We start from the raw sequence: 26,242 nt of genomic DNA on the forward strand, positions 1-26,242 counted from the left end.
GTGGGCTGGTATATCTGCTATGTTTGTTCCACGAACGACTTGAACGGTTATCGGCCTTAAGAGGCGATGGTGTAACTGCAGAGATGTGAAAGGGAGAGATGGATTGGGCACAGAAGAATGGAAAATGAGAGAGCAATGTGGGTTAAAGGTTGGAAGCAGGTTGATACTCATCTCCTTCCACAAACATTCCATTGTAATTATCATCAACACTAGCGTACCGCGTACCACACACACACACACACACACACACACACACACACACACACACACACACACACACACACACACACACACACACACACACACACACACACACACACACACACACACACACACACACACACACACACACACACACACACACACACACACACACACACACACACACACACACACACACACACTCTGCCAAAACCCGACCCTACGGCCCGGACGGTTAACTCAACCGTCTGGGAACCTAGGCTGCCAAGCCATCCGGACGACGTGCCGCGGGTTCGACTCCCGAGCCCGACGGCCTTTGCCGCACGTCACTCCCCATCTCTCTCCCCCTTTCCTGTCTAGTTACTGTACCCTATCAATAAAGGCAAAGAACGCCTAAAAATCTGATCAGTTAGGGCCGGGCCTTCATTTTCAGGGCCGTTGAGAACTCTACCTCACGGACAGACACATACACACCTCACAGGCAGCCAGGCAGACACACAAGCTCACGCAGATCTCTCTCATACCCCCACAAGACAAAATACTTTCACTGATAGACCAAATACAACATCATAACACTCTCTCGCATCACTTGAACTGACATTGTCTTTCAATTATGTATGACCCAGCCAGTAAAGCTAAAAATAGCCAGCAAAAACACTCTAGCAACATGTGCAAGGTCCAGCAGCACATATATTATGAAGTTAATTTGTATTTGTTTTTCATCAGGACCCATAGCTTTGCACCTTACATACATGTATTTACATTATATTGTTTTAAATTATTTTAAAGTGTAATCCTAATAATACATACAATCTGACTGATGTTGATATACAATAGACTTGTTTCATCTTAAAAGGTTAAATGTGACAGTAGGGTCTTTCCTACAGGATAAGTCTGGTTTGCTTCAATCTCGCCGTTCTCATCATGGTGATGGGTTATGATATAAAACATTTAATTACTTATTTCAATGTTGAGATTCACATAATCTGAAATCACTGGTCCGTGCAACTGTCAAATAACTGTATGGGTTAGCCTACAGAGACTAACCTTATACAGCGTTTTAGTACGTCCTTTCAACAGCCGAGAGTGAACATATTCCAGTAAAGGTCGCTGCTTCTGCACATAGCGAATAACGTTGTACCCCATTGAACCATTACCAGCCAACATCATGGTGGAAGTTGCATATTTGCGTATAAATATATGAAGAAATTAGATGAAGTTAGCCTATCTATCTGTGTAAGGGTCGGGAGCCACACATTATACAGGACAGGCTATTTTTAGTGACACACATTAACTGCTTTGAGCTGATGGATTACATTGATCTCGGGCTTCATGTGACCAGCCTGTGACAACACTACAGCAATGATGTGTCGGTCATCTATGACGTAGGACACCACATTTGGGCAAGGTTTCAGCCTGATCAGACTAGCCCCACTTCCATTTATAAAAGACAAGAGACATGCATGCACACACGCACTAGACGCATGTCTAGCCTCTTGCAGCCATGCCAGAAAAAGAACACAGAAATGGAGGTGTCCTTTACATCTGTATAGGGTCTGAATCCTGACTTATCCAAGTATCGCTTTCTGTTTCCACTGCCATTGTTTCCACTGTCTTTTTACTCTCTGGAAAATGTGTTCAAATCCAGAAGGATTTGGTAGTAACCGATACAGCAGTGACTCACGGCCAGCTATCATACAACAATGTGAACGATGCATGAGTGACTAATTACATCAGATGTGCATGTGCAAGGGTAAAACAAAAGATGGGTGATTGAAGGTGCACATATTCTTGTATTAAATACACAACATAAAACTGAGAAAAACTGGAAAACATTTAGGTTTTATGCCCAAGCAAAATGCTCCTATCCATGGCAAGTTACAACAAGCATAAAAGAGGCTGCAGCTCCTAGTATGACAACACAAGTAAGACGCGCAAACGCGGGAAGCGAACGCAGCTGTGTGTGGTTGTTTGTGTGTGTGTGTGTGTGTGTGCTACAGCTGCGCCCTCTGGTGGCGGGCGGGTGGTGTCACAGCGGGACAGACACACAGACACACAGACAGACACGATCTGCAGGGTCTCATAGTTAGTGCTCACTGCGTTCGCAATTAAAAACAACCACATTAGAAGGAATACATGCGTCACAAGCAAGCCATGGCGTTTACTGGCTTTTAGACAATGTTCCTGTGATCCTAGAAGGTCAGATAAAGAGGAACGCGCTAGGCTGTGAGATAAGCAAAACAAATAGATGGTTTTAGGAATAAACAAAAGACCAGAGCTCAGCCTTGTACAGAAACATGATGATGTCCATTTGGATGAGGATGCTATTTATATCTCAGGTTATTCACTTTCACAAATCAAGTCACTCAATGCAAAGTCAAACCAGACAACGGTTTTGACAAGTTGAACAAACTTATTTTACTTTTCTACAGAAACTGATGATTATAAAATGAATAGCGCAAGACAAATCAATAATTTACTACTTTTGTTTAACTTTGTCACATAATGGGCTTCTGCAAAACCCTGCTTCACACACACATTTAAACCCAGCTAAACCGTACAACTACTAAACTGTCTTCTACGGCTGGCCAGTGGCCACTGAGCAGCTCCACTAGTAAGTTCCAAGTTTAGTTACCTTGTTTAGTAAATAAAACACTACTTTAAACAAACTGTATGGTAGAGTCAATACAAGTCAATATCATTAAGGCCAGTCCACAGCAATGCAACTACCATTTTAAAGAAGAGTGGGATGCCTTGTTGAAGAAGGCATCCTCCTTGTTGTTTGTGGAGTTTATTTCTTACTCACTTTCCACACCTATATATTGTTGCAGATAATTTGTTAGGGAATTCAGCTGCCCTTTACTAATTTTTTATCTTACATGAAACAAAGCACTATATGTGCCATGGCATTAAAGCACATGTTATCAGTGCCTTGGAACCATTGTTGTCCCAGTGAAAGTCTGAGTGACGTTGTTGTTGTACAAGGATTTAGACGATATACTGTGAGTGAAACACCTTTCAAGTCCATTTCATTCATGGCATGTCTAGGACTTTCTCGGCAGTGCCAACGTATCCAAACTGGTTGCCTAACACCTAGCATCTAGGCCTAATCATTTCGTCCCATTTTATATACCAACCGTACATTAGAAATACTTCTTGCCATTCTTCTGCACAGTTTCATGACACTTTGCGGGGCAGCTGTAACAGAGCGGGTAGAGAGGCCATCTGGTAACCAGAAGGTCACCTCTGGTCCGCCCAGTAAGTGACGAAGTGTCCCTGAGCAAGACACTTAACCCGTAATTGCTCCCCAGGTGCTGTATTAATGGCACTTCCCCGCTGCTCCTAATACTTAGGATGGGTAAATGCAGAGGAAAGAATTGGAAAGAAAGGAAAGAATGTGCAAATGTACAGTACAGCGACTAATACCCCACATACAAATAGGGTTTAGGGTATATCAGTTCCTAAATGTCCACAAAGGGTTTGCAATTATTGCACTTTAAAGTATGCAGAATTTACCCATTATTAAACTTACTTTTAGACCTCCTCACCAGCCCACTTGTTGAATCTATAACAATTTGACCACGGAGTGCAGTTTTATTCAATTGGGTATGAGTGGGCCTTTTTCTCAAAGTTTGAGCAGAAGCAGCAGCAGGCTGCAGCAGAGTGGAGAAAAACCCCAGTTGAGGCCCCTCAATGTTAGTTTAATATTGAGAGCACACACACACACACACACATATGCACACATGGGCGCGCACACACACACACACACACACACACACACACACACACACACACACACACAGGCGAGCACACACAGAGACACACACACACGTATGCACACACTGGCGCGCACACACACACATATGCACACACGGGCGTGCACACACACAGACACACACACGTATGCACACACACACACACACACAAATATGTGAGTACAGTACGTAAGTATGCAAAGAAAAAACATATGTGGGCCTCAGACCTGGCAAGAAATATTGAACTCCTTGAAACAGTTCTCTCTCTCTCTCTCTTTTCTTTCGTTCTATAATTTAAAGTTGATTGCTGCAGTTCTTCTCTCTATGACTGTAATACGAGTGTGGGGCAGAGAGTACGCAGACTAGGCCCTCCAGTTTGGCAGAGCATTAGGTGGTGTGTGTGTGTGTGTGTGTGTGTGTGTGTGTGTGTGTGTATGTGTCTCATAATGTGTTTGGCTTGATTTTGGATGTGTGCAAGCTACAGCACCTCCTCCTCTCTGAAACTACTTTTCGTTCTCAATCAAACTACAGCACCTCCTCTCCTACACCAATTCTCTCTCAAACTACTCCTCTCTCATCCGGACTCTCCGGAGTCAGTGTGTGTTATATGACGAAGTATAAATCAGGCTTTATTCTTGTGGTAGATCTGTTCTTTTTGACTGAAGTGAATAGTGAAACGACAACTTGCAAAGGTATGGGCCAGTAGGCTACTGTAGAGCAGTGGTTCCTAAACTTTTTTTGTGTCAAGGACCCCCAAATTGACACTCAGTCATTAGCCCGCGGACTCCCATTAGAAAAGATATGCCAAGGACCCCCATAAGAGAAGATTTTTACAGCTCTAGCAGTGATTTTCAACCATTTTCACTTCAAGGACCCCCGGTTTGACATGCATTAGGCTACAGAGTACAGACCCCCATTTAATGGCATTTCCATCTCTGAGACCCCCAATTTATATTGTAAAATCAATGTTAATTTAACTCTGAGAGTGTACACATTTTTACACTCAAGAGTTAATAATGGTCCATTTGGTTCCTATTATATCATTCAGCAGGGGACCCCCTGGAACTCCCTCAAGGACCCCTATGGGTCCCGGGACCCCACTTTGGGAACCACTGCTGGAGAATTAAGGCATCCTTACTTCCTATGGAGCCGATTTAATGGCTATGACAGTTTTCTAAGGGGCTGCCATAAAAATAGATTGGAAATAAACTCACAATATATCGCCTTGCATAGAATATTGCAATAGATCAAATCGTGTATTGTCATGATAAGTATCGTATGGCAGATTATTGGCAACACACAGCTCTGATATTAACACAGTGATTACTTGAAGACAATCAGCCTGAGTTTAGACATCTCATCTTATTCCACTTCTCACTCCACCACCACCCCCCACTTCTTTCCCTCTATCTCCCTTCTCTCCTCCTACTCCTAAAGTCGACTCCTCTTTTTTCCCTCCTTAATGTATCGCTCTGCCTGCTCTCTCTCGGCCTCCATTCTTCTCCTCCTGAAGTGCCCCAGGCTCTGTTTCTCTGCAGAGTCTCTGTTTGCATTCCTGCCAAGCTCTATTTAAAGTTTTGATCATTCAACTGGCAGGAGGAATGCACATCTGTAGTCGAACTCTCCCTCTCTCTCTGCTTGTGTCTCCCGTCCCCCCCACCCTCCACTCTCCCGCTAACCCTGCAATTCCTGCATCAATGTTGTGTGTGTGTGTGTGTGTGTGTGTGTGTGTGTGTGTGTGTGTGTGTGTGTGTGTGTGCGCATTTGTTTATCCGTTACGGCACATTAACCTTTATTAGTGCGTTCAAACTGCAATCGTGCGCATGAAAAACGGCTGATCAAGAACTAATGGTGTTTATCTCATCAACAGGTAGTCTGAATGACATGACTCATAAATGCTTTGTTTTCAGGTTGTGTTTTTTTACATAAGTGTGTGTGCGTGTGTGTGTGAGAGACTGTGTGTGTGTGTGTGTAATAGATTGTGTAGATAGATTCAGTTGCCAGACAGGCATATTAACAGTAGTTAATATACAAATACAGTGCAAAGCACCATCGACAATGAACATACAACTTATACAATAGCCATGTTACTTGTACTATAGTATACACGACAAACAATACATACAAAATGCACACAATAACGGTGTAGTAGTTACAGTATCCACTATCCAGTTCAGGCAACAACACAACATCCTAAAACAATGCGTGTGTGTGTGTGTGGGGGGGGGGGGGTGCAGGGGAAGAATGATCTATAAAGCGATGATGCGTGTGATATCAGGTGCTCCTTTTAACTTTGCCTCTATAAACAAAAATCAGGGCTAAGTATGCCAACAGAGAACAGACACACACACAGTCACACACACACACACACACACACACTCCATGCCCCCCCACCCCCCCCATACACACACACCCACACATACAGTAGAGCCATATGAAAACACATGCTGCATATTATGCAGAGACAGTGCCTTAGTTAATAACTAGGATCACAGGTAAACCAAGATAAAGAAAGCATCATTCTAAACAATACAATATAGGCCTACTTATCAAAAATAATAGCATATATATATATATAAAATGATCTGTACATTGAAGCTAAAGGATGCGAGACAGACAGGCAGATAGACAGATAGATAGATCGATCCACAATAGCCAAACAAAACAACCTGTTGGCTCACTCATAAACTAAATAATACATTATGTTGTTGTTTATTTGTGTATTTGTTTTTCAAGCTTAATTTCCCCATTCATCCTCAAAACATACATCTAGTCTCCGTACAGACAAATAAAACTTATAATTACATTACATCATGGCAAATGTGCTTGTTTTCACCGTTAAAAAACACTAGAGTGATAAAGTGCCTCATCATTAAACACATTCCATCCACACTGGGAGGAAAAAACAACAACATTCATTGGAGTGTGGATATAGGCTAATTAAAATGTCCCATTCTAAAACAGGACCAATAGGCTATATGCAGGAAATTTCCCATTCTGAGAAAATAGCTGGGAGTACATTTCCCAGGCTGGAAGACGTTGGAGTTAAAGAGCCATTTATGAGAATCATTGGGATCTACAGTAGTGTTAGTGTGTATTCCGTCCCTCCTCCCCTGTGGTCCCCGTCCCGTATAGTAGCCGACACAGCGGATAAACTTTTCATACCCCCCAATTCCCACACGCTCGTTGTTTTCATCTCTCTTGAGTCTTTAAAACACAAATTCGTCAAAAGAAAACGTACCTTTGGAAGTCTCCTCGAGTCAAACGGGCATTTTCCTCTTGTTATTGACTTCCATGGTATCGACTTTGTCGGTTGTTTGTTTGTCGGGCAGCCCGGTGTGTGAGAGTGGAGAACTCCGCGGGGTTAAAAGCAACAGTCCTCATGTCATATCCCATAGGCCGGGGGGACGGCGTGCTGCGCTGTGATTGGCTAGGTGGTTGTCAGGGAATGTCGCTTCATGGTTGGCCAATTGGTTGTCAGAGTAACGGACCCTGTTGCACGTTAGTTACACTTTTGATTGATTGATTGATTGATTGGTTGATTGATTGATTGAAGTATTTATTAACAGTTTGCAGAATTACAGTACATTTCAAGCACAACTCAATACAAAAACTGTTAACTGTGAGTGGACGACGCCATAAAAGCATTACACTTGTTTACAATATAGGGCCCACCGTTTTCAATTCATCAAAACATTTAGAGACATACAAATATACACTTCTATATAGCCAAAAACAGGAAATTATCATAGAGGTAAAAAGGGAGAAAAAAAACATAGGGAAAGGGGATGGGGGCCAGTTTCGAATTGCAGAATTTCGTGTGCCGTGTGCACAAAGCTTTTTGGATGGTCGTTACAAAATCCCAAAGGCACACCTGGACTTGCCTCAGCAGCACACACCACTGGGAACTACTAGTGCAGTAGACAGGTCTATTGCAAGTAGGCTATTCAGGATTCAGAACCATGGCTTGCTCTCGGGTATACAGTAATCAAAATAAACAAGTAAACTATTCAAGTAACAAGTTGGAATGTTCAGCTCCTGGGAACTGATGCTTTCAATGGACAGGATAGCCAGCACGTTCAGCATCTCTCCTGCCCCATGGTGCTCATCAAGGACTCAATAAGTTTAAATTTGGAAAAGGATCGCTTGGCTGTTGCCACTGTCACAGTCAGAAACAGTGTAGTCTCGGTACCAGGCTTTCATTTTGTCAGCGCAAAAAATGAAAGCCTGGAGGAACGCATTGGCCGCTCTGGTCTAAAAGTGGGAGTCAAGCCGAGGGTGACTGACAGATCGGCAAATCTCTGAAGTGAGGGGCGCTCTTTAACCTGACGCTGCCAGATCCAAGAAGCTTGCTACACAAATTTGTTTCACAGCTTATTGGGATCTGGGATCACGGAAGCAAATTTGATGACGGGGCTGTTCCTTTTTTTCAAGATACTTGGTAGATGATTGGATGGGACCGTCTGTCTATCACCGTGTGGGCGTGCAAACACAACCAATCATATTGACGTGTCTATATAGCTTCACGTCCGGTTTCGCACATATCCCGCCCTTAGCTCACGCTGATTGGTCCGGTACGGAACGGATTTTTGTCAGCTCAACTGCCTGAGAGATCCCAGATGAGTGCTGTGTTGGGGAACATGGTTACCCAATACCGCCCTCATCTGGCAGCGTCAGGTTAGGCGCTCTTATCATCATGCATCATCTCATACTGGCCAATCAGAATGCCTATTGTCTGTGATTGGTTAGCTGATATATGCTCGTTTACATATGACGTAAATTTTCCATTCAATGTCAATGGCGTTTAATGTTTTGATGTTTAATTAACGTCATATTTAGCGGAATTTTGACCTAATTTCTCTGTTCATTGTCAATGGCAAATCTTGAGACGTGTGGGGACAAGATTTAGCGGACATTTGACCTGAATTCCCCTTTCATTGTCACTGGCAAATCTTGAGACGTGTGGGGACAAAAGATGTATGTAGGCGGGGCTAGCGTCCCTCAAAAACATGGGGGACCGACCCACAGGTTGAGAACCACAGCAGTAGTGCATCTTTGGTGAGAGCTGGGAAGTACATTAGCTGAGATTGGAAGCATGTGTCACGAGAAAAACTTGAGAGAATAGTAGTTTCCATTATGACAGATTGAAAATAACTTCATACTTGACATTTCACCACTACAACCCACTTACCCCAGCATCCCTTTCACCAAAAACAGCAGATCTACAAGCTCACAACTCGTGACGTTGCGATGCATTGTGAGCTTGTAGATGATCAGCTATTCTTGGCGAGAAGGTTTGATGGTCCGTCTTATTAAGTATAGAGGTTTTAGATTGAGAATAACTTCATACTTTTCACCACATTTAACCACTACAACCCCAGCATCCCTATTCTGGGGGGGAACATTCACCAAAAATAGCAAATCTACAAGCTCACAACTTGTGACGTTGTGATGCGTTTTGAAATTTGAGCTTGTAGATCGGCTATTCTTGGCAAGAAGGTTTGATGGTCCGCCTTATTAAGGGTTTAAGTTTTTACGCTGAAGTGATATTGATGAATTCCAAATATCAAAGTATTCTGCGGCAACCCTGTACTTGCGTCATGGCACCCACTTTGAGAACCGTGCACTGGACTAGAGTTCAGGCTTACTGTGCTTATTCCGATCTCACACTTGCAGCTAAGTCGCTCTGGATAAGTGCCAAATTCCCTACGTTGTAATTGTTATGTCTGAGTGAGCTAAGAGGTCTGTGGACTGTGGAGATTATGCCAGTTAGTAGGGCCCCCTTTTAATATTGTGGCCAAAGAACATAATACAAATGTCCTATGGTGTCATAAAACGGTTTCATCTCTGGAATGTTGTTACTACATCATTGAGGACGAGGTTTTTAGGTTGTGTGCCGCACAATGTCGCAAGTGGCTCCTTTTCCATTTTCCTGGCATGTACGCCCGGTTAAAACCCCAGTCCTATTGGCTGCTCTGCCACAGCCCTGCCCACGACATTTCGAAATATCAAGCTCATTTTTCATACTGCTGCAGAGACTTTTGTTTTCCAACTTGCTTGCAGATGTGCCAGTTGCCTCCTCAAATCCCCAAAAAGCCTCAATTATACTTTGATATCAATAGTATCCGTTGGATTCTCTATATGCACAATATGATGTATCTGTCTACTTGGCTAAGCTGGTCTCGCTTGGACATATTTTAAGTAGTATCCATAACCAGTGATGTCATGTGATAGGCCTATTCACTGTAATAAAATATATTAGCTCATAATCTGGATGTAGAGGCAGCTTTTGCTGCAGGGTAGCTTGCCATGCAGCTCCATAATGGCAGGTGCGTCACCACCATTCACTGTGAGTACGCCGCGACACCCCCACTCTCACAGATAGCTGATTTCATCCCCCCCCACGTTTGACCACCCGACTGACTGTTTGTTTTTGGGTTGTTTTACACAAGGACGTCAGCAACAACTCTGTTTCCCCTATATGAAAGCCTATTGGCCCATTTAAGATATTGTATGAACGGCGACTGTGCCATTTTTGCCTAGCCAAAGCATGCCTACCTTGGAACAATTGTAAATTGTAATTGTTCAGATACCCTGTGACACCCCTGGGCAAGCACACTATGGGAACTATGCACAAAATTTAATTTCACCCACTTTTGTACTTTTGTAAAACTGTGATGTGACAATAAAGCTGATTCAATTCTGATTCTTACTTTCCCACTGTTTGACTGTCCCAATAATATTATTATGCCCTTATGGCCACGGAATGCTATAGGTTACAAATAACCAGTAATATTGTGACATTCACAAGGCGTTCCACTTCCAGTCTTCAAAGGAGTGCCGTGTTACATACATCCCTTACCAACTGCACATCAGTGGTGCCACAGAGTTTCCATTGTTGTCCCAGGCTCCAGTATGTGTAACTGAGAGGACTGAGGATGGGGTTTATTTTCTTCAGAAAATGCAGCAATCTCTGACTCCTTTCACCCATGCATTGTTATACGTAGAATCGTAGATGGGTGAACTATGGTCTCCGAATAGCCAGCATGCCTTAAAGTACACACGATCCAATTTTGGAGTAGCAAAGCCAGATGCTCTGCAGTTTGATCCAAGCTTTTGTTTATGTATGACAAAATGCTTCAGAAAAACGATTGTGTTGATTTCTTGGAAAATGGACCACTGGGTTTACAACAAGACCCCATAGTTAGTTATATAACGTCTTACAGCAGTTGTGGTGGCGGCCGTATAGCTGAAAGGCTAGAGAGGACATCTGGGAATCAGAAGATGCCCCGCTCAAGCCCCGGCCTGCGTGGTGAAGGGTCCGCATGCAAGACACTTTGCTCCCAGGTCCTGTATTAGTGCCCACTGCTTCTATTAGTCAGGGTGGTTAAATGCAGATATTTGCCTGATGAAGGTGACCGAAACGTTGCACTTAAAATAATGTAAGTCTTGGAGCTCTATAGAAACTAGTGGCGGATGTTCTTTCTCTTCCTTGGGTAAATGCAGAGGACACAATTCAAGTAACTCAAGCAAATGTACAATGACAGAAATAGCTCAAAGGAATGGGGACTAAATAATAATATATCTAGCATTGTGCATTACATTCACCCACACATTCATACGCCGATGGCGGCGGAAACCATGAAGGTGGCATGGTACCAACCAGCACATCAGGAGCAATTACGGGTTCAGTGTCTTGCTCAAGGACACCTCGACACTAACTCTGGGGGAGCCCGGGTTCGAACTGGCAACCTTGCGGTTACCATCCATCCGGCCACTCTACCCCTGAGCCACCACCGCCCATTTCAATCAAAATGCCCTCTATTTGTGGGTTAGTACAGTGGCTTGTCCTCTCATCTAGCTGTGGCTGGCTCAGCATTCAACCACGAATATGGAAATGTGTGGTAAAACCTTTCTCATATTCAATCTTTTGTATATTGTTTCACAATTTCACATGTGTAAGAAGTTACCAAACAAATGTAATGTTAGTAATTGATGTTATAGCTAACCCGTATCACATTCTTGCATGCAAAATAATGCATGCATCTACCATGATAATACATTAAATTCTACAGTAGCTTGCTCATCACCTGCTGAAATGTTAGATAGGCAATCATCTGTAGGCCTATAAGACAAAAATATCATCATCATCATTCCTCGAAGAATAAGCATATCATTCTGTTAAGGGCTGTTCTCTATATGACTCAAGATTATTCTTCTACAAAAAAACAACTCTTTATTAATTTATTTAAAGTTTTTGTATGGAGAGTGCATGTGCCTTGGACATTAGTTGTAGGCCCTATCACTTTTTACGGTTGCACATCTTGCACATCCATTTTTTTAATCAAAATGTGGACAGTATCTACTATCTACAGTAACAACTTCTTGTTATGAAATGTTTCATGTACAGTATTCCATCAATGGCAATCATATATGAAATTGTTCTGTTTTATCTTATTTTGATCTTTATGTTTACTATTACATTCCGTAACAACCAATCGCAGCATGACTGTCCTTCCAAGCTATGGACTACACTCTTGTACCATTGGAGGTTAGACCAGACAGGCTTATCTTGTAAACCTTTCCTTCATTGGAGGAGCCTTTCGTCAATCACCGACAGGCAGCGGGCGGATTCTTACTGTAAACTAGGGATTAGGATCTGATGTAACAATCAGCTGGTGTTGGTGGGCAGCCGCAAAGTTATATTAAACCAAAAGACACATAATCCTCTATTTGGTTATTGTGGTCATTTTGTAGAATCTACATTTTAAACTGTTTGGGTGGCTGCACCTTTTAGAGAGGGGGCATAAACTCATTATCATGCAGTTTGATCAAATTCTAAAATATTTACACTGCAGTATTTTGGCTTCATCACTCACCATGGTATTTGTGTCAATATACATTTCCAGTTCAACATTGATAATAGCAGTCACATAAAACAATACAGTGTTATTGCACGATGTGAGTTCCATCCACAAACAACACTGTTTAACCCTATATGCATTATAAGCTTGGCCAATGATTGTTTGAATGGACAGTAGTAGGCCTAGTTATAATCCCTGCATTTCTGGGCAGCTCCAAAGCACGGACCAGCATCTCTAGCACTTGTGCCCCATCCTGCAGCACTACTCTGTTGAAGTTGACTCTATTTAACATTGTTCAACTGCTGCAATTTCGGCATCTAATTTCTAAGAATTAAGCTCCAATCCCCAGTCAGTGAAATCAACATTGAGATCAGCTTCCCTACATGTTCTCTAAAGGGACAAAGTATATCCAAAATTAAGAAACAGGATAATGCTGAGGCCCCTTCTGAAAACATCTTGTAGGCTATATGATACCACAAAAGTTGATTAAAGGAAGCTTATTGTCAAGCCAAAGGCCTGCGTCAGCAGATGCCTCAGCGCCGGCGATATTACCAGAAGTTAGAACTGATTCTGAGGAATATCTCATTGTTCCCTCATCATAAAAACTACCGGTATGCATTCTTCACTATTCAGAGTCATTACAGAGGATAAGTCAGCATTCATTGTTTGAACAAACAGCCAAATACAAAGGGCCTTGGTAGAGATGGTGATTGATTCTATTCAATTTAAAATGCCTCTTTTCTGAAACCTCATAGATAACTACAGGGACTACAAACCCATATGTCGGTGCCTTTGATGGTTAACAACATGTGATTACATGTTGTTGTCTACACCCCATCCCAAATGACCAACTGTGGGGGTTAACAGTGACAGGGACCACATGACATGTGTCAGGAAACAAAATCGGAATTGGAAGGTCAAAAGGAAAAATAAAAAGGAATTAAATACAAATGACTTAAGCATCCGTCTATGACATGTAGGCCTACTATAGAAATGACTATTGTAAGACGTGTTGATGACATATGCATGTGATAACCAACCCCAGTCTTGTACATGATTTGAAGGGTAAAGACAGATGGTGTCAGTCAGGGTGAGTCAAGGCAAAGAGAGCATGAACTTCGACTGTTATAGTTTTACCGGTTGGTTATTTGTTAGTCATCATTGGTTCTGCCTGCTGCTGATATCGTGATATGTCAATGAGTCAATCATGTCAATTTGGACCATGGGAGACTATAGGCTGCTGAGCACTTAAGGCATTGCAGTTTTATGGAGACTGCATGGATCCTTTTGATTTACAAATAAAAAACTAGGTGAGTGGCTTCTACAGTAGGCTTGATAAATCATAGATTCACTCATTCCCCCGCAGATAAAACATTGAGTCCTTCAACTGCCACGTGTTCTTGAGCAAGAAACTAAAACCACTTGCTACCGTGTTAGTCACTGTATAAAAGCATCAGCTAAAATGGCAGTGATATTAATGTAAGCATGCACAAGTACAGCCTCTTCTATCTCTGCCTAATTGTCATTCAGTGCATGCAATTATTTTTCTTTCTTTCTTTCTTTCCTAGCTACGTCTCCGACATGCTGAAACGCTACAGGCCTGTGCGCCCACTCAGGTCCTCAGACATTATTGTATTATTATGTATGTTTTGTATTTTTATTTTCTATCTACTTTGTGACTTCATCTAGAAATGTGCTATATAAATAAATTCATTATCATTTCTCTCTTTTTCTTTCTTTCTTTCTCTCTCGTTGTGGTAGTAATGGTGGTAGTAGTAATAATTCTAATGACCTGTCCTCCAACAGTTGCAGTCATGGTGCCCTCTGCTGGTCATTGTGACCCATTGTAAGTTTAACCTAAGCACCTCTGCTCATCTGCACAAAAATGTGCAAGTTGTCTTTATTCTCTCTTTTTAAAATTAGGATAATGAACATGGCAGTGCAAATATTGCCTTTTGGAACTTGCAACATTTTAGGCAGACTCATGGGCCTGTAAGGAGCAGTTATTATTAATCCATGTTCATACACAGATATTGCCTCTATATGTTTTACAGTATAAGCTACTAAATCACATACAAAGTTCATGCTAAGCAGAAGATTCCAATGTCAGTAGAAGTGCCATGTGTGATCAGAGAACTACTAATAACAACAGAAAGAGATCGTCCGAACACATCACAGCGATTCAGCCAAGATTAAATATTCCATGTAGCCTATGTTTCTGGGATCCATGACATTTACAGCGCTTTCAAAACACAGAGAAACAGGAAACAACGAACATTCAGTAAAATATTTTAAAGCCAATGTCAGCAGCAGGCAGACACTTATATTATATAAAATGAATACATTTGACCAATTTGAATGGAAACCGCATTTCTGTGTTTTTACTAAAATGTCACCACAAAAACTTAAAAACGTTGTAAATTTAAATAATGGAATATAACACACAAGACAAAGTTACAAATAATAACTCAGCAACGCAAGTTGGACTCAGATCTTTAAGCACATGCAGGTTTCTTTACAACTCATTCAATGTGGAGGTATATTACTATGCTCCCTGCACGCACGCACGCACGCACGCACGCGCACGCACACACACACACACACACACACACACACACACACACACACACACCACCTACTACACAGTCATAGAGAGAATAACTGCAGCAATGAACTTTAAATTATAGAATGAAAGAAAAGGGGTTCAATATTTCTTGACAGGTCTGAGCATTATTAGACTACAGCTTTTCTTCCCTCTTTCAGTAGTGAAACCAAGTGTGCACACTTTCAGTAGAACCTTGCAACTTTATTAAATAAAAAAGTTAACCAAAATACACATTGGTAGCATTTTTTTTTTTTTTTACACAGCCCAAAGAAGTCAACCCGACTGACTAGCATCATTGTTGGCCAGAAGATAGAATTCCTGGAATTGAAAGAATAGGCCAATACGTTCTGCTTTTGCTATCTTTCTTCATAAAGCAAAAACATTACACATAACTCAATGTCAAATTTATGAAGGCTCAATTCAATTTAGGAGGCAGCTGGAATGAACACAATAGTTGAGATGGCTTGGCATCTCTAGCTCCCAGGGATGATGCCACGAACACAACATTTTCTGTGAAATTCAAGCATCACACTCCATATTTCTTTTTTAAGGCTTCAATGGATGATTTGTCCATTTCGGCTTGGAGAAGAAAGTCAAACAGTTCTTGCAGAACTTTCTTCTCTAGGGAGGACATGAACATAACTGCCATGTCGAAGCGTCTCACATTTGCTAGACTCCTGAGGATGTCCAGTATGAGTGTTGGTGATTCATTCTTGGTGAAGAAAATATTTATAGTGTACAAGAGCTGACTGAGAATCTCTGGTTCAAGGGAATTCTGGAAGAGGTCTGCATATGCCTCTGGCTCGATTTGCCTCAGATATTTGTAAGTAATTTCAGGCTGATTTCCAATCTTCCTGAGGTCAGCTTCGAGCTGAAATACATTGGTGGGAGGAGGTGGGACAACATGTGATACTTTAGAGGGTGAATTTGGAATTTCTGGGGGACTACTGATATGTTTCTTCCTCGCTTTTTCTTGTCCCCCAACATTATCCTGCTCAGGGAACATAACAGGTGACTGTGCAGGGATGTCTGCAATCTCCTCAATTAAAGCTGACCACGCAGGGATGTCTGCAATCTCCTCAATGTTTAGAATAGTACTGGGGGATGTTGACAATGGCGAGCCCTGACTCTCCTTGACTACACCAGGGGTTTGGGGCCTAGCAGTCAATACAACCTCCTCAGCCTTGGGCACCAAGATCTTTCCACTGACTTCCTCAATGACAATTCTCCTCAGTGGTTTAGTAGACTGCAAGTGAGGTGGTTTGTTGACAGGTGTAATTGTTCTCCTTGGCACATTGTCCTGTGTTGCCAGAAGACCACTGTCTCCTATGTCAATCGTGATGTTTCGGACTGCATTCAGTGCCTGCTTGTTCCCAGGTTCCAGTTTCAATACCTCCTGGCAATCTTCTTTGGCCTCTATGAGCTTGCCTAGCGCAACTCTTGCTGTTGCTCTGCGGGCAAATGCCTTGTAATATGTTCTGTCCAGGGATATTGCTTTACTGCAGTCCTCCTCTGCCTCCTTGTACCTTTCCAACTTTAGATTCGACATAGCTCGATTGGCAGCTAAGAGAGCATTAGTGCTATCTGCATCCATGCCTCTGCTATAGCACTCTATAGCCTCATCATACTTTCCGTCTTTGAAATAAGCATTCCCCCGGTCTTTCTGTACAACCGCTTCCTGACGCCTCTGCTGGTCCTCTATTAGTCTTTGATGCTTGGGGTCGACTGGCGGGACCTCCATAGGTTGTGGGACGTGACTTTTGTCACCATGATGTTTCAAGGCTTCTTTTATTTTCTTCACTTCATTCTGAGCGTCTAGATTTCCAGGATGAAGCTTGAGAATCATTTCATAATCTTCTAAGGCAGATTTGTATTTTTGCAGGGCGAATCGTGCCGCACCTCTCCGTGCAAATGCTTTCAAGTACTGGCTGTCCAACGCAATCGCCAAGTTGCAGTCAGACTCAGATTCAGCAAACTTCAATTGTCTGTAGAAGCAGGCAGCACGGTTTGTGGGAAGAATAGGGTCATAAGGGTCTGCATTCATGCCATTAGTGTAGCATTGCATAGCATTATCATATTTCCCTTCTTTGAACAGCTTGTTACCCATTTCCTTCTCAGACAAAGCTTTCTTTCGGTCAACAGATGTTTCCTCTGGGTCAGAGTCATTTGATTCTACATGGCTATCGTCCTTATCAATTACTGCCAATGCCTCGTCTATGTCAAATTTATCCCATGAACTATAGTCAGTTATTCTCCGTGTTTTCTTGGAGTCTATCTTTGTATGACCACTGCTCACAGATGTTTTCTTGGTTTTCTTTTTATAATCCTTGTTACGCACAGTGGAGAGGTCTTTCTGAACCTCTCCAAAGTTTCCTGTTTGCAGTCCCTCGTCTTTCTTCTTTATTTCAGTTTCCCAACTGTCCAGTTCTCTCACAAAGCTATTTAGATCCTCTGCATTGCGCTGCATTTCAAGAATTTGTGACTCAATACCTTTATTTCCCCCCATCCTTATTCACAGTTTGTCACTTGGTTAACTTCTATTTCTAACAAGTGGACTGTTCCAAGCATATTCTGTAAAAGAATGGGGTCATAATGCACACTACTTATATTGATAGAGTACCAGAGCCAGCTTTGTATTGTGCGCTGTTGTACAATTTGGTGACGTTATTGTAGTGATGTCACTCTTGCCCCAATATGGAGTAACAACTCCATATACAGTATGGAGTTCCAACTCCATATATGGAGTTCCAACTAGAAATCTCTGCAGTCTTTCTATATATAAGGTGAGACAGAGGTTCTGATAATGTCAGGGTTGTTGTTTATAAGTACCGCAAAACCATGGTTTTGAGCCAATGATGGTAGACACTGGAGATCAGGGCGCATGGGAGGGAAGATGGAACCACATCAGAAAGTTCCTAGAGAGATCTGGACCATTCGCCCATCCCGACTTTGAAGCCAGCACAGAGTTACTGCAGTTTATATCAAATATCTGCGAAGTCCTAGTCATTGGTGCTGGCGGCCTTGGATGTGAGCTTCTCAAAGACCTGGCTTTGTCAGGCTTTCGTAAGATCCACGTGGTTGACATGGACACCATTGATGTCTCCAACCTCAACAGACAGTTTCTCTTCCGGCCCAAGGATGTTGGTCGACCCAAGGCAGACGTAGCAGCTGAGTTTATTAACAGTCGAATTCCTGGCTGTTGTGTGGTCCCCCATTTTAAGAAAATCCAAGATTTTGATGAGACATTTTACGAACAATTCCATATCATTGTCTGCGGACTAGACTCTATAGTCGCTAGGAGGTGGATAAATGGTATGCTGCTGTCACTGCTGAATTATGAGGATGGCGTCCTGGATGAAAGTTCCATCATTCCTTTCGTTGATGGAGGGACTGAAGGCTTTAAAGGCAATGTCAAAGTAATTTTGCCTGGCAAGAGTCCCTGCATTGACTGCAACCTGTACTTGTACCCACCTCAGATCAACTTCCCCATGTGCACGATTGCCTCTATGCCGCGGTTGCCAGAACATTGTGTTGAGTATGTTCGCATGCTGCTGTGGCCCAAAGAGAAACCGTTTGAAGATGGCGTGGTACTGGACGGAGATGACCCAGAGCACATCCAGTGGGTGTACCAGAAGAGTCTGGAGAGGGCAGCAGAGTTCAGTATCACAGGAGTCACCTACAGACTCACCCAGGGTGTTGTGAAGAGGATAATTCCAGCTGTGGCGTCCACAAATGCAGTCATTGCAGCTGCTTGTACAACAGAGGTATTCAAAATAGCGTCACGTGCCTACAAGTATCTCAACAACTACATGTACTTAAATTTAGCTGACGGCCTGTACACCAACACGTACGACTTTGAACGAAATAAGACGTGCTCAGCCTGTAGCCAGGTACCTCTGGACTTGAGGAAGTTCTCTTCATCTTCCAAGCTGCAGGACGTCCTTGATTACCTGACTGAGGACCCCTCCCTACAAATGAAATCCCCCTCTATAAGAGCAGCAGTGGAAGGAAAGATGAAAACATTATATTTGCAGGCTGTGGTTTCAATCGAGCAGATGACACGACCAAATCTGTCTAAAACGCTGGGGGAGTTGGGCCTGACAGATGGACAGGAGTTGGCTGTAGCTGATGTGACCACACCTCAGACCATGCTCTTCACACTTCGATTTAAACAGGATTAATCAGCCTTACCATTCTGGGGACTGCCTGACTGTCTGTCTTTTAGTTTCTTTAAACACTACACTGGACTTTTGATTTTAAATGGAAGGAACACAATCAGACACAATCTTGAGAACCACATAGGAACGACGTATGCAGATCTCAGACTTCTTGTGGCCAGCCTATGATGTCAGTCACCTATGATGTATCTTTCTATGATGCATCTATAATGTACAGTATGATTCAAAATATGGTAACGGATGCAAATGTCATTGACTTCCATTAAGTAAAAGTTTACTTTCTTCTACTAGTAGCGTGCACAAGACATTTGGTGCTGATGTTTCGGTGGTTTGTGAGAATAGCCACACACACACACGTGCACAGGAGAGGACCCAGACAACAATGGGCAGGCAAACATTGAAAAGAGGTTGGCGAGAATAAAGACTGCACATAAGGAAGGCAAGGAGTGGGGAGTGAAGAAAAGAGAGAAGCAGTCGACAGAATGGGGGTGAACATTTGGCAAAAACGGCAGATTTACAAGCCCACAATGTGTCAGGTTGTGACGTGCTCTAAGCTTGTTCTCGGCAGGGATTTGGTGAACAGGAAACGTATGCAAGTTACATGAATGATTAGATACTGTATATACTGTACAGATTTTTATTTGTTTTCCAGAAAGACTGACGTTATCTGGCTGCATTGAAGTGTAAGATTCAACCTTTCATGGTTTATATTGTTTATATTGTAACGTTTAGCGCCCTGAGCTGGAGTCGAACCCCGATCTCCAACTCGGTAGACAAGGCAAGCAACAAGCTACGCCAAGAGAGCTAGCTCCCTTGGAGGAGCAATTTACGGCCGGGTCTTTCGCAGGGTCGTTACACTATGTTTTAAAATGTTCTAGTATAAAGAAAAGCGGAGTAACTTGTGGAAAGAAAAACACAAAAACCTAATATCGAATCGCAACAATCGTAGAATTCGCAGACTCATAATATAATTAGGGATCGCAATATAAATCAAATTGGTGCCCTAGGTATCGATATCGTATTGAATCGGGAGGTACGTGAATCGTCCCACACCTAATTGCCTTTGGCCCGGCGGAGTTAATAACGAGAGTTCTTATGTTGAAGAATACTAAATTCATATCTGCACGACTGCTCATTTAAACAGCTCTTAAGGTCCTTGCAGACTGGTGCGTTTTGTCTGAAAATCGCCTGAAAACAGTCTGCAAGGACCTTACATCAAATCTTTTTCAGACCTTTTGCCTACGTGTGACTTGTGAAATGAAAATGTCTTGACTGTACTGTAGTTATAAAATGTATACTTGATGCACTCAAATCTATCAATAAAGGCAGAAAAGGCCCCCAAAAATATCTTAAAAAGTTATAATGATTGGCCGGGGCCGCTGGCGTAGCGGTCCAGGCACCCAGGCTGAAAATGCTGACCTTCGCTGTATGTCACTCCCTGTCTCTCTCTCCCCATTTCCTTTCAGTCTACTGTCCTAAAAATAATGTCATAAAACCCCCAAAAACGAATCTTAAAAAAAACTAGTCCCGTCTGTGCCTCCCCCACACACCTATGGGTAAAAATCACACTCGTATTTATATCGGCCAAATGACATCTTACGTCGTCATTTAGTGCCCTAAACAAACATTAAAGTCCATAGACTTGGCTGGCAAACTAGTGCTCTAAACAAACATTGCAAATCTATCTATTCCATAAAATCAGAGATGAGGAATGATCCATAACCATATTATTTCAACTTTCATCAGGCACATCATGGTCTTTGTCGATTCCTTCCTAGACAGACAGTCGAGTGGTTAGGCACTTACACTCCTTCTATACTGAGAAAAACTACACTGTACTTCTGCTCATTTGTCTCTAATGTCATTTTGTTTGGCCCAACATAGCTAATCTACAAGCTCACAACTACAATCTAAGTTGTGAACGTTTTACTATTTCTTACAACCACACATAAGCTCTGATGCCTGACAGCGAGTCCCTGGTTCGATCCTATAGCCCAGTGGACCTTATTGCTGCATTACCTCCCCGACTCTCTCCCTGTTTCCTGTCTCTTTTCACTGTGGACTATCAATAAAAATAGCCCCAAAAATATCTAAAATAAAAAAGATTATATGAACTATAGTTACTATCTAGTCATCAAACACATCCCAGTCCTCATACATTATGTCGCTCAACCATTTCAACTGTTTCTGGACTATTATTTCTCTTAATTTCATCCATTATTTATTTATTTATTTTATGAAGGAAAAGAAATGCAAAGATAATTGCAATCAGGCGATTATGCGATAATTGTGACAGGCCTAGCAACAGGGCGTATGCAGTGCATGGATCAAAGACCATAATAATGGACCACGTTCCTTGGACCGCAGTGAACCGGAATATCTTGTGCTTTGACTATAAATTCCTTCCTGCTGGAACATAACCTTCTAAGGTGCAATAATTGGCCAATGGAGAGGATGTCTCTAGAGCTTGTGGGGTGGTATATGAGCATGAAAGGGGTGAACAGTGAACGGTCTTTTTCCGGAAAATGGTTGTGGTGAGTGTTTTATCCTCCTGCTGTGTCACTCTGTGGAAGACTCCATATAGTGCAGTGGTTCCCAAAGTGGGGTCCGGGGACCCCTAGGGGTCCCTGAGGGAGTTCCAGGGGGTACCTAGCTCAATTAGAGAACCAAATTGGGAACCAAATTGGGTCTGTAACTCAGAGAGTGTACAAATGGAACCAAATGTTTTGGTTCCATTTGTACACTCTCAGAGTTAAAGGTATATTCAGTGATTTCACTCAAAAAACCTTAGGTTTCATTTTTGGCTGTGGGACCCAGCCTTTCGTCCAATCAGGATAGAGAGTCAGGGGTTAACTGGGGACAGGGAGGAACTCCTTATATGGCCAGCACACTCTATAGTAGGGAGGATTATCACAACAAAACAAAAAAGTGATATTTTAATTAAGTGAAATCACTGAATATACCTTTAAATTAACAGTGGCAATATAAATTGGGCTCCCAGAGATAGAAATGCCATCAAATATCTGCATGCATTAGACCCCCATTAGACTAATGCATGTCAAACTGGGGGTCCTTGAAATTAAACGGGTTGAGAATCACTGGTCCTGGAATATCTTTTCAAATTGGAGTCTGCGGGCTAATTAGTATCAATTTGAGGGGTCCTTGACATGAAATAGTTTGGGAACCACTGATACAGTAGTGTGACTGAGGTGTAGGAGCCAAAATATACATTTTGTTTGTTTATTCTATTTGTTTATTTTTTTCCCACGCTTGGGTTTTCGATGTGCCACAGCCCTTACCTGGTTGATGAGCTCCTGTTGTGTGTCTGCTAATCATTTTACTTATGTCAGCTGTGTGTCTGGGCAGTGGCATTCAGTGAGAGAATGGGGGTGAGCTCTAGGCTCAATATTTTCTGTTGACCGTTTATCCGTTTATCTTTTGATCGTTTATACCAACAGAGTACGTTTTCATTTATCAACATTTTTCAGTACATTCTTGGACCTTGTTTATTTGTCAATAAATCTAAAACTACAATAAGAACCTTTCTGGATTTGATTGGAAACGCGTCATACAGTTCCTGCCGACAGCTCAGCCTCATAGCACTACTACTATTTGATTTGATGGGAAGAAGTAGTCGCTACAACATTGTCAACAGAAAATAAGATCTGGAAGGAAACATTGGAACATGGAGAACATCGCAGCAACAGTTGAACTTTGAGCGGCGCCTCAGTGACTCGGATTGGAGCGAGATGAACCGCCGCAGCGGTGAAAATGTTTGAACACGCAACAGCGCATCACAGCCATTAGCGGTGAGATACAATTGTATTAGCACGCCAATTCCTTCTGTGTATTTGGTTGAATTGAACACAGTTGGAAGAAGTGCTGCCGCTGGTCCATTGGGGACTATTGATTGAATTGGCTGGTGTTGTGTGCGCGCTGCTGCGCTGGATTGACGCAATTGACTGGGGTCACGGCTGCTCGTTTCACTGTGGTTGCTTGCCGTGAATTCTTTCTTGTATATTGGATGGAAATGTCAAAATGAGTGACACAAACGTTACAAGTACAGGCACAAACGAAATGGATCTGGAGGATCAAATGGAGGAGGAGTCACGGAGGAGGACGGTCAAGCTCACGGCCAAAGCGCTGTCAAATAAAATTGAAAAGGATCAGAAAGACCGTAAATCTTATGTGAAACAAATGCAAGAGCTCACAAAGGAAATAAAAGGGCTCATGAAAAATGATGCAAATGTAAGGGATGTGCAAAGCACAATGGAGAAACTGAATGAAATGTATGAAAATGCAAAAGCAGCACATAATTCAGTAATTGTCTTGATTCCACAGGAGGAGGAGGAGCTGGAAAATCAAAATTTGTGGTTTTCACGTGTCATAAAGCACCATTCAGATTTCAGGGATGATGTAAAACTGTGGTTTGATATGATTGAAATGCCAATGAATGAAATGCCAATGGTTGAAATGCCAATTCATGAAACGATTATTGTGAATGAATCAATTCCTGCACAATCAGTAACTGAAGCCGAGCCAGTTACTGAATCTGTTCATGTGGAAATTAATGTTGGACATGCACAACATATTGAAATACCTGTTGGACAGGAGGTGGAAACTGTGGAAATGACTGATGGGCAGCAGGACAAATTGCTACCCACTAATGCTCAAAGGCACACACAATCACAACATGTAACTCAGTCACAACAGGCAACAGAGTCAGCTGACTTACAGGAAACAATCCAACCTGGTGACAGTGTGTCAAACATAACCAAGAAAACAAAGGGTTCTAAAGCTTCAAGTACAGAATCCGCACGTTTGAAAGCGGAGGCAGAAATGGCTGCTCTCATTGTTCATCAAAAAATGATCCAGAATAGACATGCCCTAGAGGAGCAAATGGAGCACCTGAGAAGACAAAAGGAAAATCTGGAGCTGGAAACGAACATGGCTGCTAATGTGGCAAAAATGAAGGTTTTAGGCTCAAAGAGATCTGGTGTTACTATTCAATCTTATGTGACAGATGGAATGATGTCTTATTTTGAGAAGGCAAAGCAGGCTGCCGTTTACACAACACATTTACAACCCACTCAAGATCAAGTTCATGTGCCCTCACAACCCACTGTTGGCAGGCAGGCACCAGCACCTATAACAACAGGTGGCGCTGTGGCTCCGCTCCACTCACTGACAGCAAATACAACTACAGAGAGAGCTGTTGGGGCATCGGCGCCAGCGGGCACTGCCACAGGCAGAGCTGTAAATCAGGCTGTACGATCTCGCACAACCGCAGCACCCGTGGAAAGCCAAATGGGCCCCAGAGGTACAGTTGAACAGGGCAATAATATATATTCTGTCATGGAGAAGCAAAATGAACTCACAGCTTTACTCATTCAACATCAATGTCTGTCTTCTATGCCGAAGAAGGAGATTCATGTTTTTGATGGTGACCCACTTCAATATCACACATTCATAAAATCCTTTGAACACAGCATTGAAACCAAAAACCCAAATCCGACAGATTGTCTCTACTATCTGGAACAATACACCCAAGGACAACCCAGGGAACTGGTGAGGAGTTGTCTTCATATGGTGTCGGACAGAGGTTACAGGAAGGCTAAAGCTCTACTGAAAGAGCACTTCGGCAATGAGCATAAGATCTCTACAGCCTATGTGGAGAAGGCTCTTTCATGGCTGTCAATCAAAGCCGATGACACTAAAGCTCTGCAAGCGTATACTCTCTTCCTACGAGGATGTTCTAATGCAATGGAGGACGTTGACTACATGCACGAGCTGGATATGCCATCTAATTTGTTGACCATTATAAAGAAGCTGCCTTACCGTTTGAGAGATAAATGGCGATCTGTGGTATGTGATTTCCAGGAGAACCACGGCAGAAGAGCAAGTTTCAAAGACATTGTCATTTTTCTAGAGAAACAAGTCAAGATTGTAACGGATCCCATTTTTGGTGACATCAAAGACACTCCAGAAAGCAAAGACACAAGAAGGTCCAGGTCACAACCTCTTCACAAAACAAAGGGAAGTAATTTTGCAACCACAGTGACGGCTGCAAAAGAGAAGGAAAAGGAAGGTCGTTTTGTGATGAAGAGATGTTTATTCTGCCAGGGTGAACATGCTCTAGAACTGTGCCCAGAGCTTGAGAAGAGGGCACATAATGAGAAATTCACATTTCTAAAAGAAAACGGAATTTGTTTTGGATGTATGTGTAAAGGACATGTCAGTGCTACATGTAGAAAGAGACTCAATTGCAGCATTTGCGGCTTAAGGCACCCCAAAATGCTGCATATCTACCAAAGAACGAAGGAATGGAACAAAGACTCAGTTGAAATGAAGGAGACTAAAGAAAAAGCAGTAGCTTCCGTGCTGACAAGTGGTCTAACTGGGGCCGGTGAAGATAAATGCAAACTTGCGATCGTGCCGGTTCAGGTAAAGGCCAGGAAAGGGAACACGACAGTACATACATATGCATTCCTCGACCCAGGTAGCACGGCATCGTTTTGCACAGAGAGGCTCATGGCTAAACTAAACCTTCATGGAAGAAAATCCAACATATTGTTGAGAACTATGGGACAAAAGAAGGTTATTGAAACGCAAATCGTTTCAGGCCTAGAAGTGGCTGGA

General features: G+C 42.5%; 3 protein-coding genes across 3 annotated transcripts in view; 1 reads left to right on the plus strand and 2 right to left on the minus strand.

Annotated features, from left to right (window-relative positions):
* Positions 1-7,311, minus strand: part of il11ra (interleukin 11 receptor subunit alpha) — a 78,884-nt gene extending 71,573 nt beyond the window's left edge. The window contains exon 1 of the mRNA XM_083793086.1: positions 7,198-7,311. The gene's annotated coding sequence lies outside the window, so the exon portion shown is untranslated. The remainder of the gene's footprint in view (positions 1-7,197) is intronic.
* Positions 7,312-15,951: 8,640 nt separating this feature from the next.
* Positions 15,952-17,892, minus strand: LOC310878860 (RNA polymerase II-associated protein 3-like; the record flags this gene model as incomplete). Its single annotated transcript, XM_083793277.1, has 1 exon — positions 15,952-17,892. One exon carries the CDS (start codon positions 17,890-17,892, stop codon positions 15,952-15,954), a length of 1,941 nt encoding a protein of 646 aa, XP_083649403.1.
* Positions 17,893-18,277: 385 nt separating this feature from the next.
* LOC310878861 (NEDD8-activating enzyme E1 catalytic subunit-like) lies at positions 18,278-19,606 on the plus strand (the record flags this gene model as incomplete). The annotated part of the gene is made up of 1 exon (XM_083793278.1): positions 18,278-19,606. One exon carries the CDS (start codon positions 18,278-18,280, stop codon positions 19,604-19,606), a length of 1,329 nt encoding a protein of 442 aa, XP_083649404.1.
* Between the last annotated feature and the right edge of the window lie 6,636 nt (positions 19,607-26,242).

This window comes from Protomyctophum parallelum (genome assembly GCF_964188405.1).
Source record: "Protomyctophum parallelum genome assembly, chromosome: 21".
Taxonomy (NCBI): Eukaryota; Metazoa; Chordata; class Actinopteri; order Myctophiformes; family Myctophidae; genus Protomyctophum; species Protomyctophum parallelum.